The sequence below is a fragment of the Volvox carteri genome (genome assembly GCF_000143455.1).
Source record: "Volvox carteri f. nagariensis unplaced genomic scaffold VOLCAscaffold_4, whole genome shotgun sequence".
Classification (NCBI taxonomy): Eukaryota; Viridiplantae; Chlorophyta; class Chlorophyceae; order Chlamydomonadales; family Volvocaceae; genus Volvox; species Volvox carteri.
The window spans coordinates 50,523-67,455 of NW_003307547.1; the positions used below are offsets into that span (position 1 = coordinate 50,523).

At 59.3% G+C, this 16,933-nt stretch overlaps 4 protein-coding genes across 4 annotated transcripts in view; 1 reads left to right on the forward strand and 3 right to left on the reverse strand.

The window, feature by feature from the left end:
- VOLCADRAFT_56541 (uncharacterized protein) overlaps nt 1–1,786 on the reverse strand; it is a gene marked incomplete at both ends in the record, with an annotated part of 3,726 nt that extends 1,940 nt beyond the window's left edge. The window contains 5 exons of the mRNA XM_002946806.1: nt 67–136; nt 223–495; nt 904–932; nt 1,086–1,185; nt 1,604–1,786. Coding sequence (XP_002946852.1) covers nt 67–136; nt 223–495; nt 904–932; nt 1,086–1,185; nt 1,604–1,786 — 655 coding nt within the window. The remainder of the gene's footprint in view (nt 1–66; nt 137–222; nt 496–903; nt 933–1,085; nt 1,186–1,603) is intronic.
- A 729-nt stretch (nt 1,787–2,515) lies between these two features.
- On the forward strand, nt 2,516–3,712 carry VOLCADRAFT_120328 (uncharacterized protein). Its single transcript, XM_002946632.1, has 3 exons — nt 2,516–2,815; nt 3,076–3,291; nt 3,418–3,712. The coding sequence occupies exons 1-3, from the start codon at nt 2,621–2,623 to the stop codon at nt 3,457–3,459; spliced, it is 453 nt and encodes a 150-aa protein (XP_002946678.1). The 5' UTR covers nt 2,516–2,620; the 3' UTR covers nt 3,460–3,712.
- Nucleotides 3,713–6,851: 3,139 nt separating this feature from the next.
- On the reverse strand, nt 6,852–8,266 carry VOLCADRAFT_32799 (uncharacterized protein; the record flags this gene model as incomplete). Its single annotated transcript, XM_002946807.1, has 3 exons — nt 6,852–7,019; nt 7,475–7,555; nt 7,952–8,266. Coding segments are annotated over 3 exons (564 nt in total), but the record flags the coding sequence as incomplete, so codon positions are not given.
- Nucleotides 8,267–11,905: 3,639 nt separating this feature from the next.
- On the reverse strand, nt 11,906–16,398 carry VOLCADRAFT_86875 (uncharacterized protein; the record flags this gene model as incomplete). Its single annotated transcript, XM_002946808.1, has 7 exons — nt 11,906–12,055; nt 12,330–12,617; nt 13,621–13,677; nt 13,921–14,007; nt 14,356–14,574; nt 15,256–15,636; nt 16,249–16,398. The coding sequence occupies 7 exons, from the start codon at nt 16,396–16,398 to the stop codon at nt 11,906–11,908; spliced, it is 1,332 nt and encodes a 443-aa protein (XP_002946854.1).
- Between the last annotated feature and the right edge of the window lie 535 nt (nt 16,399–16,933).

Below are 16,933 nucleotides of genomic sequence, written 5' to 3' on the forward strand. Positions count from 1 at the left end.
CACCACCTGGGGTTCGGGGTAGGGGTGGGTGGGGGGGGAAGCGGGGAACTGAAGATACAATACAACACAATTTATAGTATAAATAAAATAAAACCAAACCATATAGATAGATATAGCGGGAGTGGTTATGAGTTTGCTGGCGGCAACGTGGCAGGTGATCATGGCTGGCAGACGAGTCGGTGCCGCCGGCTCTTCCCATCCCCCCACCCTAGGAAGGAAAACACACACACCGAGTGCCCTTCCCCCCCCACCATCCTCCTCGCCCCGGCCGCCTCTCACCTGCACTCCCAGTTTGAAAAAGCCCGCCAAGAGGTCCTGATGCGGCCGGGGCAGGACCGGATAGCCGCGCTTGTTGGAGGTGAAGACGCTGGTGGGCAGCAGTACGGCCTTCACAGGCTCCCCCCGCCACCGCTCCAGGGAGGGCGCGGAGGGCAGGACAGGCCCCACCAGCAGGGCGGCCCCCAGCAGGTTATTGTGGTCGCACTGGGCACGTACCTGCGGGAAGACACCGATTTCCCCCGCCCGCCCGCCCGCCCAATCCAGGGGGGTACGCGGGGAAAGATATGCGGGGGTCGGGTGTGAGGGGGAAAATGATGACGTCACCTAAGGAGCTAAGTGCGGCGATGATTGCCGTGTTTGGTGGTGGGAAATGTTGCATGGTAATAGTGTTGATGATGGTGTTGATGAGGTGGTCCCGCCCACCCCGGCGCCTCGCCCCTTAGGTCGCCACCCCGCCCACGCACCCACCATGCCCCATGTCCGTCAGCCGCCCCCAGCCGCCCCCAGCAACCCCTCGTCCAATAATAATCAGAGTGAAAATTAAACGCCGTTTCCCCTTCCTTGCTGCAGCATCTATCCACCTCCTACCCCACTTCACCCACCCACCCCACCCCCACACGCCACCTGATGCCAGGCCTCCCAGCCGTCCACGGCTCCAGGTCCAGCAGCCCCCGACCAGGCTGGCTCCGGAACACCGTTTCGCTCCCCAGGCTGCGGCCCCTGACCCTGCCGCTGCCCCGGGGTAACTCCTTCCTGAGTCTGCCGCTGCTGCTGTTGCCGCTCTTGGGTCTGCTGGTGTTTTGCACCCGTTCCCTCCTTCGCATCCTCCCCTTCCTCCCCCCCTTCGTGGGGCAGCACCAGCGGAACAGTGAGCCACAAGGCCATGTGGGTCAGGCCTTGGAGGGCCTGCAGGCAGGGGCAGAGACAGACAGACAGACAGACGGACAGAAGCAGACAGAGGCAGACAGGCGCAAAATTGGTGCAGACGAATGATGGCCAGGTGGCTGGCGGGCTTATGGACGTGCGAACAGACCGGGGACGTGGGACCGGAGGGGTGAGGGCCGACCGCAGCACAGGTCGGGGGGAAGCGGTTGCCGCGAGGGGATCATTATACGGGGTTGAGCGCCATAGGGGCGTGTGAAAGGGGGGGAGGAGATGTAAGGTCTCGAGCCCCATAGCGGAGAGGGGGCCGAGGGCTGGTGACGTGGCGGCCGAGGACACGTACCCACGCACCTACATGACACACGAGTGGTGCGTGCTGCAGCAGACCAGACGGGGAGACATTTTCACACTGCCAGGGTCGGTGCCCGTCGTACTGTCGTACCTGATTAAGAACCTGTGCGTAATTTGGGGACTGCGCAGGTCGGTGTGGGGTCGGCAGCACCACCGCTTGCAGTCCTAGGTGCGCCGCCCAGCCCAGCTGGTGTTGTAGCGCCGCCACGCTTTGCTGTCGTACAGCTGGATCCGGGGAGTCAGGCTGGATCCAGTCACTCACCCGGCCGACCACCTGTCGTTGGTCACCCGCGGCAGCATCAGGGGAAGGGGGGTCGAGAAGGCGGTTCGGGCGGGGGAAGGGGAGAAGGGTGCGAAAGTCCCATGTCCAAGTGGAATGGCGTCATCACCCCTTCCTTAATCATTGATACCAGATGTGACGCGGCATCGCTGCCACCACCTGGGTTATGACTTGCCTGGTTTGCCCACTGAGACGAGTTGATGTAAAGGCAGTCATCCCGATTGAAAGGCGACGGGAGGGAACCGTTCTGCGGCACCGCAGGTGCGGGTGGACGCCATCCTTCGCGCACAAGGGGTGCAACGATAAAGTCGAAGCCGCATAGCCCGTAAGCCTGTGGGAACGAGCAGTTTATGGCCATGGCGGCGGCGATCGCGACACCGGACAGCGCGGTGCCGAGCTTTTTACGAATTAGGAATAAAGTGATTAGCCATCCCTACCTCTACAGCCGCGGGGCAATCCTCGGTAAAGGGAACCTGGACGCCCGCATACTTGGCGTCACCGTAGTCGGTCCGTTTCCCAAGCACCATTCTTAATCGTGAGCTAAGCAGACGACAGATAGCTGGCGTGTACAGACAGCTAAACAGACAGATTTGTAAGCGTCAACGACATATGTCATTACGCAGGTCTTTGTCCCTTGTCCCCCTAACATTAATTTCATCGACCGTTTGCCGTTTTCGAATACAGTTACCGCTTCCGACAGCGCGGAAACACAATGAATTCAACTACGCATGGTGTTTTTGTGCAAATCATGTTGCTGCTCAAGCTCCCTGTATGAATTGGCTCAAGATTACCTAAAAACACATATTTCAGACGCTTTCCTTTGCAAGTATGTATCGCCGAACTGCAGCTTGCGCATATCGCTTAACCTCGCACTGCTTAGGTTTACCCTTAGGGCCTCAAGCTGCAACTGGCGCGGCCTCAGCTTGGTCCTCGCTCTTATGCCATCCAGCGACGCTTGCGCGAGCAGCCGCACCGTTCAGACCTGGGTTGCGGAGCTTCTGCAGTTTGGATGTGCAAAAAGAGGTCAGGGGTAGTGCCACAATACACCACACCGTGAATCTCTCCACCTTTTGGCCCTCGCCGCAAGGACATCCAACGGCAGCCAACCTTTTGTACCGGCCTCCCCCAGAGCATATTCATGTTTCTCCCATTCTCGTCAAAGTCAAGCGTGCATATTTACCTGCCGGCAAGCGCCACACAGTAAATCTTTTTTCCGCCGTGCTCCCCCCCAAACCCTGAGCCATTGCCATCATCTTCCACATCATGATTATGACACCCAATAGATGGACGCTGTGAACGAGCTATTCGCTGAGGCCCGTGATGAGATCGAGTTTGCCAAGGAGGAAGCAGATACGGTGTACTTCAATGAAAGTGTACGTACCGCTCGAAAGGCGGTGGAGGCGTGTATGTCCCGCTGGGAGGCGCTGCTGAAGGGGCTGCCTGAGGAAGAACGCAACCGCGTCGTGAGGAGCATGGGGCTCAAAATCGCGCAGCTGCAGGTGCGTGCCTGTGTGTCTATGTGCAATCTGTGCGTGTGTGTATGTAAACGTGGTCAGGGATGCTGTACACACGGGGGGGTTACACGCCACGCCCCCCAAAGGCCCACCTCAACATCCCCCCGGCAGGCCGAGTACGACGAGGTCAGCAAGCTGCATCTGGAGGACTGAGGGGAACGAGCGGTGGCCCCGTAGTTGATCAGGGCGCGGACGGGAGCATCTCCTTCCCCCACTTGACCCTCGGCCCTCCCACAACCCGCGTCAAGGTTGGCGTTGGAGGATATGACGCGCGCACACCCGCCCACCTCAACACAGACTCCCGGCCGAGGTCTGCGGTGCCCTTTCGTCCCCTTTCCCCGCTAGAGGAAGCGCGGCCTCCCCGCAACCTGCCCCAATTCCCTTTCCTTCCCTAGCCCCTTTCCCCAGCCCCTCGCCCAATTCGGTGGCTTCGGTTCTGCATAATTTGTCTGCTAGGCTTAGGCTTGAGCGTTATGGTGATAAGGCGCAAAGCGTGAACGGCGATGGATGGCTCCGGAACCGAACCAGTCCGCGCTGCCGTTGGTCATCCTACTGACGGCACTGCACAGGTATTGGCCGGTTCAACGTTGGGGGGCCCCGTGCCCCTCGCATGGGAGACGCATTGCGATGTTAATGGTCTGCACCCAGGCATCATGAGCAGCCCTCAGCTTGCCCGGCCTGGGGTGGGGGGCAACGAGGCGAGGTCGCGTGAGTCCAGGACGTAGGACTCTCTGGCCCTTTCCTTCCTGCTCCTTCAGCACACCATGCGCCATTGCCATCGTCACGATTGACAGTGTAGGCGTCTGTACAGAGAACAGGGATGGAGCTATGAGCAGATTACGTTTCCAATGCTTGCTGAGGTTACTTAAAGGTTGCCTCTCGAGGGTGTGATGGTGCTGGGTGGCAGTCGCTGTGGTGGCGATGTCAAGGGTGGTGATGGGAATCGTTGTTGTGGTGATGTAGTGGTGGTGACTATGAGGGTGACCACAGAAGAGACCACCCGGGGGCTATATAGCCCCAGACCTCGGCACATCGCGAGGCACTATATGTGTCCTAAAAATTGTCAGGTGCGAGGGACAAGCAATCAATCTAGTTTGGATTGCTTTGTTCAGGGCGTTGGTGATTAATTGCTGCTGCTGCCCGATATGTGCTGGCGTGGCTGGCGGAGGTGAGGCCTTGATCTGCGCCTGCTTGCGGGCCCTTGGTTTTCTCTATCTGTTTTGACGCTAGATGCTGCTCCTAACCAACCACGGGCTCTCCTGCAGCCTGCTACTGCTGCTAGTGCCGGTGGTAGGTGCACCTCGCACTTGGGTGCCTCGTGTAGGGTGTGACGGTCAACTCATGACGCTCAATGACATGCCGCGTTGGGATTGTTAGGACAAGTTGTTAAATGGGGATTATGCACGCTGCATCGCAACACGCGCGCCATGGCCTAATATGGGGGACGTGCTGGAGTCCCGGGGATTAACAATCAAAACGGCGTATAAAACGTTTTTAACCGGTCCTTCATAGAAATTGTGGCCAGAGAGCGGCTTAGGGTGAGAGGATCCCGGTTCCAAAATTTTGTCATGACCGCCACATCTTCAATAAGCATACAGACACATATAACGCGTCAGGTTAGAAATTGATGAACAGTACAGCAGTACAGTAGCGAAATTAGTACGGCGGCATGTACGTCACAGGATTAGATATGCTCCGATGTATGTATTTGAGCAGGGAATGTTGTGCGTAGAGTGTGAAAACGCTCGCGGCATTTTCTTTATCATCAGCCCTGCGCAGCCGCCCTCCCTCCTCCTACCGTGGGATATAGATCAATCCCCACCAACAAGTTCACACAAAAAAACAAATTTACACAAAAAGCAACGCAACTCGAAAAGGCCTGTAGGCTTTAAATGTACGCCCGCACACAGAAATGTCGGATGTTAGGTTTATCCGTGGCCAGGATCGATTAGCTGCATTAACTCGCACGTCTGCCAGCTAGCCCTGTCCTGAGCACAAACATGGCCATCTCCTCCTGCTTAGTAAACGGCAGCCAGGAAATACGGCAGCCACACACACCAAAAACCCCGGCACGCACACACACATGCAAATCCGTACAGAGTGTCAAAACACGCTACAAATTTTCCTTACCACACCGCTGTGGGAAACAATCGTGCTATGTGCCTTACGTTCTAAGAATTGGAGATTGCAACATGCCTTGGGGCCGCTTCGTCTCGTTTCCGTACTCGTCTGCTGCAACACGCTAGCACAATCGTAGAAGGCTGGACAGCACACCACGACGACGCCGATGGTGGCGGCGGCGGCAACGGCGGTCGGCAGGCCGCTCCTGCCCACCTAATAGGACTGGGGATTGGAGGAGTGAAGCCCTCCATCGCATCCAGATACGCGCCCACAACCGCCCCCACCTCGGAGCCCTGCCGCTCGCTCCGTAACCATTTGCTTTCTCCCAGGGCCCCCCCCACATACCGCACATATGCACGTATGTAAATCTGTCCACCTCACCCGACCCGCTACCCTCCTACCGACCCAAGCAGACCGACCCGACTACACCGCATGCGTACATAACTTCGAGCATGTACAGCGATTTCACGGATCTACCAGGTCGTAGTTCACTTTACCCCAGCCCTGAACCCATCCCCACCTTCCACACCCATCTCCGCCCCGCCCCCCTCGGCACACCCCTCGATACCACCCAAGGGGCCCCACTCCGCCGCCGCCCCGGCCGAGACCCCCTCCGTACGCGAGCGGCGCCACGCCGTAAAGGGTCCTCCTCCCCTGCTCCTGTTCCATGCTGCCAATCGGCCTGCAAGTACACAGACCATATGCAAGTCCACCCTTTCCCCCTAGCAGACCGACAAGGATATTCCGCCGCCGCCGCCGACGCTGCCGCTGGTGCTGCTGCGGGCCCTCACCGCCCTGTCCTGCCTGCCTGCATACACGCATGGCGCCCTCCCCTCCTCCACATCGCGCGTTACCGCGTAGTAGTCAGGCCAGACCCTCCCGTGCCGGACATCTGCGAGGCCTCTTTTAACGCTGCCCAATCAAACCATGGAATCCGTGATAAGCCGGTCCTAGCCACCCGTACCTTCCGTACCAGATCCTCAGACTGCCACACGCACATGCTCCACACCTGCCGCTCCATGGCCATTGGGGGCCACGACGTGGTCCGAAGGCGACGCGGCAGCGGCACTGGCGGCAGCGGCGGCAGCCGCCATTACCTCCGCCTCCTCCTCCGGCGGCAGCGGCGGCGGCACCAACATCGGTATCTCCATCGTCCCAAACGCCAGCGCCGCTGCCTCTTCCGGCGTCAACGGCGGAGGCTCTAGCCCCCTCGCCAGCACCCCCGCCGCCGCCAGCTCCGCACCTGGCTGCGTCTTGGTCTGCGGCGCCGGCGGCTCCGCCGCCAGCACCGCCGCCGGCCCCGGCTGTGTCGGCGACTGGTACGACATCCCCGAGCCTGCACTCCCCTGGAGCAGCGGCATCTTGGCCTCACTTGCCCCATCCGACGGCGGCGCCTCCAGCCGGATGAGAGCCTCCAGGGAGGTCAGCTGGGATATGAGCTGGTTGAAAGTGGGTCGCGCTGCGGGGTTCCGCTGTATGCAGCCCTCCACCAGGTCCACTATGCGCGGGTCGCTGTCCGGGGGCCACTCCAGGGAGAGCTGACCCGCCTGGACGCCCATCACGATCTGAGCTGCCTGGAGGCCGGAGTACGGCTGGTGGCCTGTTGGTGGGTGCGGCGGGGGGAGGGGGGGGAAGACGAACCACACACGATTGAAGCTGCTGCCAGGGCAAGAGAGTGGGGCGGGGGGGGACGGTGAGAGGGGAGGAGAGGGAAGACAAGCCATGAACGAGCGAGGGGAGGAAGGGGGTCGTAAGACACATATCGGCCGACACAGATACACACCAATACACAGGTTTGGGGGTAAAGTGTTGTTGCTCGTCACTTCGGTTTGTTTGCCAACCTCAGCAGATTTCCTTCCCGCGGCTTAGCCAATGATAGAGCACGCCTCGTCGCTCCCACTGCTTGTCATATTCGATCTTCGTCGTCCTTCACTTTCGTCATCCGGTTAGACGTTCGGGCTTTGATTTGTTATCTGATATTGGTAGCTAGGCGTTTTTGAATGTAAAGCAGTAATGGCCACTCAGCCGCCGATGCGAGCTCACGCACGTACATACCGGTGTACATCTCCCACAGCAGCACTCCGAAGCTGAAGGTGTCAGAGCCCATGGTCAGGTGCCCCTCAAACGCCTGCCGTACAGCATAACGCATACACACATACACACACAATAGGAGAGTGTGACGGGGAAATGTTCCCCCGCGGGTAAGCGGGTGAAGGGAGGAGAGGGGGTGACCTGCACCGGCGCAGGGGGCTGACCAGAGAGAAACCTTGAAAACAGCTCTCTCACTGCGTCCCCTACCAAAACAAAACCCTACAACACACAACACTCAGGCCACGCAACAAAAGAAATCCGAAAATCCATCCCCAATCGTTGCGTCTTGCCAATGGCTCCCAAACACTCATTCACCTACATATACCCCCCCCACACACACACACTCACACATACACACGCGGCTCAGGTCATTAAGACACGCACACACACACACACTCTCGTTCACTCCCACCCACCCCACCCACCCACCCACCTCCGGTGCCATGTAGCTGACTGTGCTCCACCGGGTCACGCTCGTGTGTGACGCCATGCAGTAGGTGGATAGGCCGAAATCAGACACCTTGGCGGTGAAGCCCCGCCGGTCGGCCCGGCTGCTCATCAGCAGCACATTGCCCGGCTTCAAGTCGCCATGCACCACCCGACACGTATGCAGGTGGCTCATGCCCTGAGCTATCTCCCTTGCTGTTCGCAGCAGGGCTCGAAGCGCGATCTTGTTGTTCCATTTGGAGCTGCTTTTGAAGAGGCCCTTGGCGATGGCTTGGTGGAGGGAGCCGCGATCGCAATACTTCGCGTTCGCGTGTGCGTGTGCATTTGTGTGTGGGGGGGCCCCGGGGGGTGGCGGGGAAACGGAGGGGCGACGGGGATGAGAGACAGTTCGTGGAAGGACGTTAGGGGGAAAGACCTTAGGAAGGAGTACGACACCTCCCGAAGGGTAGGGTTTGGGGCGGACATGCGGGAGCTCCCCGGGGGCCGGGTGGGGAGGAGCGGGGGGAAAGGCGGGGTACAGGGGGCTGGGGGGTGGAGAGAGGGGGCAGCAGGAAAAGGGAACTGTCCTCCCCAAAAGCTCCGCAGACAGACAGACAGGTAGACAGACACATATGCCAGATCACATCCCGCCGTCTCCCAACCAACCCCTATCTACACCTCCCCCTTCTCCAAAACACACACACGTATACACGGCCCCCTTTTCCTGGCCTACCTCCATAATCATCTGTGTAATATAGTGTCCGGGTCGCGCGCCGATGTGGGTCAGTACGTCACGAAACTTCATGGAGGTGTTGACGCCGTACGGGCTGCCAAACCCTTCCCCCGAACGGAAGCTGTCCACGGGCAGCTCTCGGGACGGGAAGTTGGTCTCCCCGTCGAACACGGAGCGAAGGAACTCCTCATCTAGCAGCGCCACGCGGCTGGCAAACGTCTGTTTGGGGGAGGCGGTGCATGGGGTGCATGGAAAGGGTACATGTGGAAGGTAGGGATCAGCACTGTGTAAGCAGAATGTAACAGATTCTTGGGGGGTTGTGGGGGTGATACAGATCAGGCGGAGTCCAGAGGGGAAACATCCGCCGCCGTCCGAACGACGCAGACGAAGACGCAGATGAAGAGTCCAAAAAGCAAGGACCTCAACTGCGTGGACATGTTCACCGAAATGGTTTTGCGAGTGGAAGGGTTGGGGGTGGGGTAGGATAGGGGTGGGGTAGGATAGGGGTGGGGTAGGATAGGGGTGGGGTAGGGACGAAGCAAGGGGGGGAGGGAGGGACAGGAGAGTGAGTGGAACCACATTGGGCCGGGTGCCGGATTACCAAAACACACATCCAGCCATACACGGCATACACACCACGCACGACGTGCCACAAATCTCCCATCCCCCCAAACCCCCCCACCTGCACCACGTTGGGGTGCGAGAGCATCTTGGACAGCACCGCCTCGTGCGCTGAGGCCCCCGCGAAGTCCATGTAATCGGCCACAGTGAACTTGACCGCCACGTTGGCGCCCTGCCACACACCCTTGTACACAGCACCATAGCCTACGAGAGATAGCGGGGGCCGCGGGGGGGTGGTGTCAGGGGATTCGGGGGGGACTTACATGGCAGTGGCGATAATGTCGATCACGTGTTGATAATGCAAAATGCAAAAGCAACTGCCGGGGTCTGAGGTACCAACCAGCTGCCCGGGCTCGCTGGGGCGGGGGCGGGGGCGGGGGCGGGGCCGGGGCGGGTTGGGGGGAATTGTATGTAAGGCGGGGGAGGGAAGAAGGGTTGTGTGACGAGGTCCCGCAGGAAGGGGTGTGTGCTGCAAACATGGGTGTTTCATTCCCGCCGCGTCCCAATGCCGGGCGAGACCGGCCCGCTGGATGCAGTCAGTCCCATTCAGCGCTGACCACCCACTGCTGGCTGACAGCCATTGGAGGATCCCCTTCCCCCCTCCCCCCTCATAGACAGAGGGCGGCACAGAGCTACGTCACGATAGCAGCTGCCGGCTGCCGGCCAGTACCCCTCCCATCGCGTCAGCTCGACGTTCCCCGGGGGCCCGCTGTAGCAGAGCAAAGCACACACACATACATACATACACACACAACACTCCACATCCTTTCCGTCGCCAAGACCTGCCCATCCGGTCCTGCCCCGGTCCAGTGCCAGCAAAGGAACCCGTACAGCCCCACATAGCTGTCATACAGCATGTCCACCTCAGATATGAGCGACGAACGACGGAAGCTGTTCAAGGCAACCGTCTGGGCCATTTGATTCCTGTCCCAGGCCCCCCACCCGGACGATCACTCCTTCCTCTCCTTGAACTACCCAACACCCAGGACACCCGCTTGCCCAGCCAGCCAGCCAGCCAGCTAGGCATCCAGCCAGCCAGGGTAGCAAACTGTGCTATTTCAGACACACCGTCCTCCCAATCCCCAACCCCATTTTCGCTCGTTTCTCCTTCGCGCGCTGCGGTATGCAAAGCCCTACCTACGCCGTACGCCCCTCCACAGCCCCGCCGCATTTTACAGTCAGCCAATGCTTGAAATCCGAGAAGGCCCACATCACCCCTTGTGATGGTCAGAATGAGCCGTCGCCCTCACCACCATCACCATCATCACCATCATCAACATCCCCTGCTCGTCCTCGCGTGCACCACCCACCCACCCATTACCACATACGCACCCCACCGATATAGATAAAGTCACCAAAAACCCATCAACCGCGACCCCGCGCTTCAGCAGCGCGGATCGCGGGAAGGAGTAGGCTGGTAGGTAATGCGTCTTTACAGTTAGAATTTAGACGAGGTAAGTAATCACCCCAAGCACCCCTGCCCCGGGCATGCAGTTGCACCCACCTCCATGTCCCACCCAAGACAGCTGAGCCACCTCCTTGGCCAGGATCGAGGCGGGCATGCATTGAAAGCCCGAGGGCTGCACATTGGAGGGAGTCAAAGAGCTGCCGTCTGGGTTCTGGAAGCTGCCAGTTTCGGAGCTGTTCACGGCGTGGACGAGCGCGGCGGTGGGGACTGGGCGGGAGGGGTCGGTGGTGGCGGCGGGAATGGTGCTGTCACGGGAAGCGGCGACGGGTGGGGCGAGCAGCGTGCCGCCGGCGGCTAGCGTCCGGAGGGAAACGTCGTTGTCTGCCGCCCCATCCGCGGCCTGGTGAGACTGAGATTGTTGAGGTGGTTGCCCCGGGGTGTCTGGCGGGGGATCGCCGCAAGCGCCGCCAGGGGTACCTGGCACGGGTCCAGAAGCTGGTAGAGATACGGGCCCTGAGGGCTCCTCTGTGGGTTTTGCATCTGGCGGCAACTCGGCGACGCGGAACGGAGAACCGCGGCCGTCGCAATCGCGGACAGCGACTGCTGGAGCTCCAGCTGTTGTTGTTTCATCTCTGTGGCCGCTATTGCTTGTCAATTGTTGGTGTGATGCTGCTGGCTTCGTAGGTTCTTGCGACTGCTGCGGTAATGGGCCTACTAGCCCCGTAGAAGCAGGTGCCGGCTGTGAGGCAGGCCGCGCTTCTTTGCTTTCATTTGACAGGCACCCTCCCATCAGCGCCTAAATGCTTCATGTATGGCGCCCAATCGCCGCTTTGGTAGCTTACAATCAGGCCACACAGGCTTCTACCGCCAGCGCTTCCGGAGGATAGACGGTTTTTATATGCCGGTAACCCTCAAACAGTTGATCAAAACGCGTCCATTCTTGCCTATGCCATCGATAATCCAATAGGGCCTCGTTACAGAACGCACAAGCTTGAGAGACAAGCTTGAGTAAGCTTTCATACGTTGAAATAATACTGTACAAGTAGTCGCGGTAGATTCTACCGCAAAAACCCGCTACGCAGACGTACATTCAAGGACGAGCTCATGACCGCCTTGTCAGCTCGCCGATGGTGGAAAAAATCTCATCAATACCTAACAATCAACACAAAGAAGACTGCCCTGGGTAAGCGAAGGTTCACTCAAGCTTCTCGCCGATGGATGAACAGGCTTCCTTTAGAGCCCCGCGTAATCCGCAAGTCCTCGTCCAGATACAGCCAGTCAATATAACCTGGCGTATCGCCTTTTCGTCCCCCTGCTGGCACTGGCAGCTTCAAAGGTCCCAAGTATAACTGCAAGGGCAAAAGGGTAGTCCCCAAGTCCAGGGTTCGCCTGAGTCCCCATAGAGCAAGCACACGATAATCAACCAGTAAACTACCCATGTCAAAATCCCTATAGCACTCACCTTACGTCCCACACACAGACCTTTCTTCTTAGGCTCTCGCCCGACACCTCCCCGACAGCTACCCTCTCCGTCCCGCGCCCACAAGCACCCCAGGGCTCACCTGGACGACCTGGCCCCAAACCCCCCAAACCCCCCAAACCTCCCATTCCCAGCACACTCACCCCCGCGTCCTGAATGTCCACTGCCGTACGGCTGTCCGACGACGCCTCCACTCGTGCATTGGCCCGCACCTGTGCCCAGCTGCTCAGCTGCACTACGTTCGCCGCGCTCCCCGTCTCGCCGTCAATCTCCTGAAAGCTCTCCGCCTGGCCACTGCCCCACTTCTGAAGCGCCGAGGCTGTCTCCGCCTGCTGTGACCACACCAATCGCCAGCGGCCCGATGCCAAGGCGCTGCGGGCGGGTGCGGGGGTGGGGTTGTCCTGCTCCATAAGGCCCACCAGCGCAAGCACCTGTACCTCGAGCGGGGCGTGAAGGGAGCATTCGGGGGATTAGCCTATTTTTCGTGGATGGGGAGGAAGGCGAGCTGGATCAGCATTTGCGTAGAGGCCGGACGGCAAAAAGTATCGCATGTAGTAAGGGGGCAGGGGGCGGGGGATGAGGAGGTGAAGAACAAGGACCGGACGAGGAAGGGAAGGATGTACGGCGGGATGGCGTGGAGGGGGAGGAGGCGGAAAGGGTTATCGGGTCGGTTACGCCAATCGCCAGACGGGAGAGACAGTTGAAGAGGGGAACCAGCTGGGGTGGGAAACGAGGGAGGGAGGGCGGGAGGAAAGCACGCGGGGCTGCACGGGAATCGTGACACGGGGAACCCAGATTGGCACGTGCCGCAGAAGGTCTGTCTCGCTCCCCGGATCGCCCGCTTCAATGGCAAAAATGACATCCTTTGCATTCCACACACATCACCCCGCCACCCCGCCACCCCGCCACCCCGCCACCCGCCACCCCGCCACCCCGCCACCCCGCCACCCGCCACCCGCCACCCCGCCACCCGCCACCCCGCCACTCGCCACCCGCCACCCTCTCCATGGGAGAGCCATTACACCCAAGGCGAACGAAGTGGTAGTAGTGGCTGGTGGTCTCCCTCCCCTCCTCCTCCTCCTCCTCCTCCTCCTCCTCCTCCCCAGTCCTCCTAGGTACCCTGGAAGAGCTATTTCCGCGCTGAGACTGGACTTACCCAAATCCCCATATCGCAGCTACCGCCGCTACATAATGGGGGTTACCACTGCGGTATCGGCCCTTCTCCGAACAAAACCAAACCTCAACCGCCAACCGCCAACCCCGCTTAGGGCGTCAGACAGCAGTTGACCCCTCATCCTTGCATCGTCCCCAACCCGGCTGTGCTCCCTCCCCACCTCCCGAACTCCCACACCCCACCGCAGCCCCGCGGGTGGGTTAAGGAAATAGGGTATGGGGTGTAAGCCTTATATATCATTGCCCTCCCTGGATTCCCACCAGCTCGTCATCTCCGCGGGATATGGCCTCCATAAGGCGCTGCTTGATGGGAACGTCCTGAGGAGGAGGAGGGGCGGGGGGAAAGGGCCCAAGGGTTTTGGGGTGGAGGGGAGGGAAGCGGAGCGGTCGGAGAGGATGGGGAATGTTAGCTGGGGGGTTATAAGAAAGGAAAAGGAGAGGAATGACCCAGGGTCGGGAGATGTGGTGGCGGATGTGGTCGGCCTCCCTGGCCTCCTCCTCACCTTCCCCCTCTTCCCCTGTAGCGGCGGTTCCCCCCCCTCCACCTTCCCGCTGTCTCACCTTCACCAGTACGAACAAGGTGCCCTTGTTGCCCCGGCTCAACCGGAAGGTGCCGTCCGTGTTCATGTACGTCACGTCTAGCCAACCCTGAGACCAAGGACGGGGGAGGGAAGGAGTCCAGGGAGGGAGGAGGGGGGCTTATGCAAAGCCTAACTGTCCACAGCCGGGAAGGCGGGAGGAAGGGAAGCCGGGGGAGAAGGTCCAGGGGGGGGGTGTATGAGCGCCGGGGCCGAGGAAAAGGGCTGTTTGCCCCGGACCAGACCGGACGCCTCTGAGCTAGCGGCCACAACGCGTCCGGTGATCAGACAGACGTACAGACGGCAGCACAGCGGGGCTTACACACCCAAGCACGCACACATACATACATGCATACACGCAGGCATGCAGAGATATATACGTGCATACAGGTTGCCCTCGGGGCTCTCCTCTCCGTACCTTGCGTTCATCTCCCAGGAGCTTGAAGGGCACCGGGTAGGGCAGCTTGAAGGGTAGGAAGCGGAAGGTGAAGGCGGCTCGATCGAACTGGAAGTCTATGCGGCTGTTGGGCCGTATCGGTGGGTAGGTGAAGGACTTGCCGAACAGCGGCAGCCCCTCGCCTGGGCGCGGGGTGAAACCCACCAATGGGCGGGTGTCCGTACTGGCCTGAGCCTCGACCTGGGGGTTGTATGGAGGTGGTGGAGGGGGAGAGGAGGAGGTGGGCGCGCCGGTAAGGAGGGGTACAGGGGGTGGTGTGCGGTGGGGTTGGATTACCAATGACACGGTTCGGGGAAACGAGGAAACCTTCGATTATCACAGGTTGCGGAGAAGGGATGAAGCCCGGGTTGCCGGGGACTGCTGGAGAAAGGAAGAGAGAGAGAGAAAGAGAGAGAAAGAGAGAGAGAGAGAGAGAGAGAGAGAGGAAGAGAGGAAGAGAGGAAGAGAGGAAGAGAGGAAGAGAGGAAGAGAGGAAGAGAGGAAGAGAGGAAGAGAGGAAGAGAGGAAGAGAGGAAGAGAGGAAGAGAGGAAGAGAGGAAGAGAGGAAGAGAGGAAGAGAGGAAGAGAGGAAGAGAGGAAGAGAAGAAGAGAGAAAGAGAGAGAGAGAGAGAGAGAGAGAGAGGAAGAGAGAGGAAGAGAGAGGAAGAGAGAGGAAGAGAACAAGAGAAGGGGGAACTCACCCCCAAGGCGCATGTCGCTACAGACCTCATTTATCTTTCTTCCTCTTCCACAAATCTCGCACCGCAATGAGACACATCCCTTCCCAATCCACTCTTCCGGGGCTGGGCCCCCACCCGCCGGTTTCTTGGGCTCTTCCCTTCTCCATCCCGACCCGACCCGGATGCACCCCGCTCTTCGCACCCTGAGGAAGCCCAGGCTGCCGAACTCGACCACGTTGTTCACCCGGGGACCCTCCTCCTCCTCCTCCTGCTCCTCCCCCCCGTCCTCAGCCGCCGCCTCGGGGCCCCTCAACGTCAGTTGGACCTCCTGGAAGATACTGAAGGCCTCCACACCCGTGAACGTGCGCTGGATGGGGGAGGCAGAGCCGGGGCGGGAGGTGTACAGCAGCCGCCAGCGGCCGTCCAGGGAGGGCTGGGTGGTGGGGTCGGCCACACCACCGTCGGCTTCCAGCACCTCCACTGCCCGGTTGAGTTCATCCAACTGGTCTGGGCTGAGGCCTTCCTTGCCGCGGCCGCGAGCGCCGTTGAGTGCGGTGAGGACAGCCTGTTCCGCCTGCTGTCGCTGCGGGCGTTGAGAACGTGAGGGGGGTTGCGAACATGTATGCAAAACATGGTGAGCTTTTAATCTCAATGTGTAGCTAGGTATGTAGGTATGTAGGTGTGGGTGGGCAAGTGTAGGAGCTTCGGGTTTATCAGGGGGTGCTGGGATTAGGGGAGTGAGGCTGTCGTGTTACGCACGCAATTCAGGTGATGATCGGAAGGAGTGATGTGTTCCTTAAAAAGGTTATTGTGTTTAGTTTGAATGGGGGATGAGAGGGTTTATTAGGTGGATGATATGAGGCCTGTGAAGCGTCGGGAGGAGGAGGAGAAGGGCGTCGCGAGGCCCATGTCGTTGCTCCGGGGTTCTGTGGCCAAGGACAGGGTGATTAGGATTAAAGTCATGGAGCTGGACGGAAAAGCAAAGCGCTTAAACAATATTATTGCACATGTAATGCGAATTCATCGATGCATCAGCGCCATCGAATGCATATTTCGGACACGATGTGACCGTTTTGCGTGGTTGCAAGGTGTCCGAGGATTGCTATAGTAAAGCTACCATCAGGCTGCCTGAACTCAGTCATAGTAATTAAGGCTAGGGTTGCAGCTTTGCAGCCCGGCGCGCGCTCCGGCTTACCTCCAGCACAGAAAGCTTCCCATTCGCTGTTTTGGTCGTTGTCCTTGCCGCGGCTGCCACTACCAGGCGCGCTCGTCGCACAGATGCTAGAGCTCTGTGGGCATGGCTTGGGCTAGTGCCCATCGTACAAGGTCGCCTTTGCAACGCCATAGAATCGCCCTATGACTGCAAGGATAGCACGATGCCTACTGTCAGCAACAACTGCGCTATAAAACACCAATAATAGATTCAAACTATTATATTCATGCTCCAATACATTGCGATGTGCCACGGTGGTCGCATGGTTCACTTTATCGCCTGACGGTTGTCGGTTAGCGCCAAGTGAACTACTTGTTCCTGAATCCCGATTTCCTTGAACAAGGGAACGGGCTAATGATCCAAAGTATAGGTCAACAAGAACGCTTTCATTAAGGGGGGCCATCAAGCTTCAAAAGCGTCTATTGCTGGTCTAGCGACAGCCCGTTTCCGTTCCAGGTCGGCCTTTTTCCGTCAGCTCTCCGCCGTTATGAACACCCACACAACCTCCTTTCCTCGCATCATCAAAATGGAATACTTATTGTGAGGAAACAATAAGCACCGTCACCAGTGACTACTTATAACGACCGCAAGGACCATTGAAGCTTGACGACGGACCGCAAGGACCATTGAAGCTTGAGTTCGGTCGGCGTGGAACCCTGCTGCATGT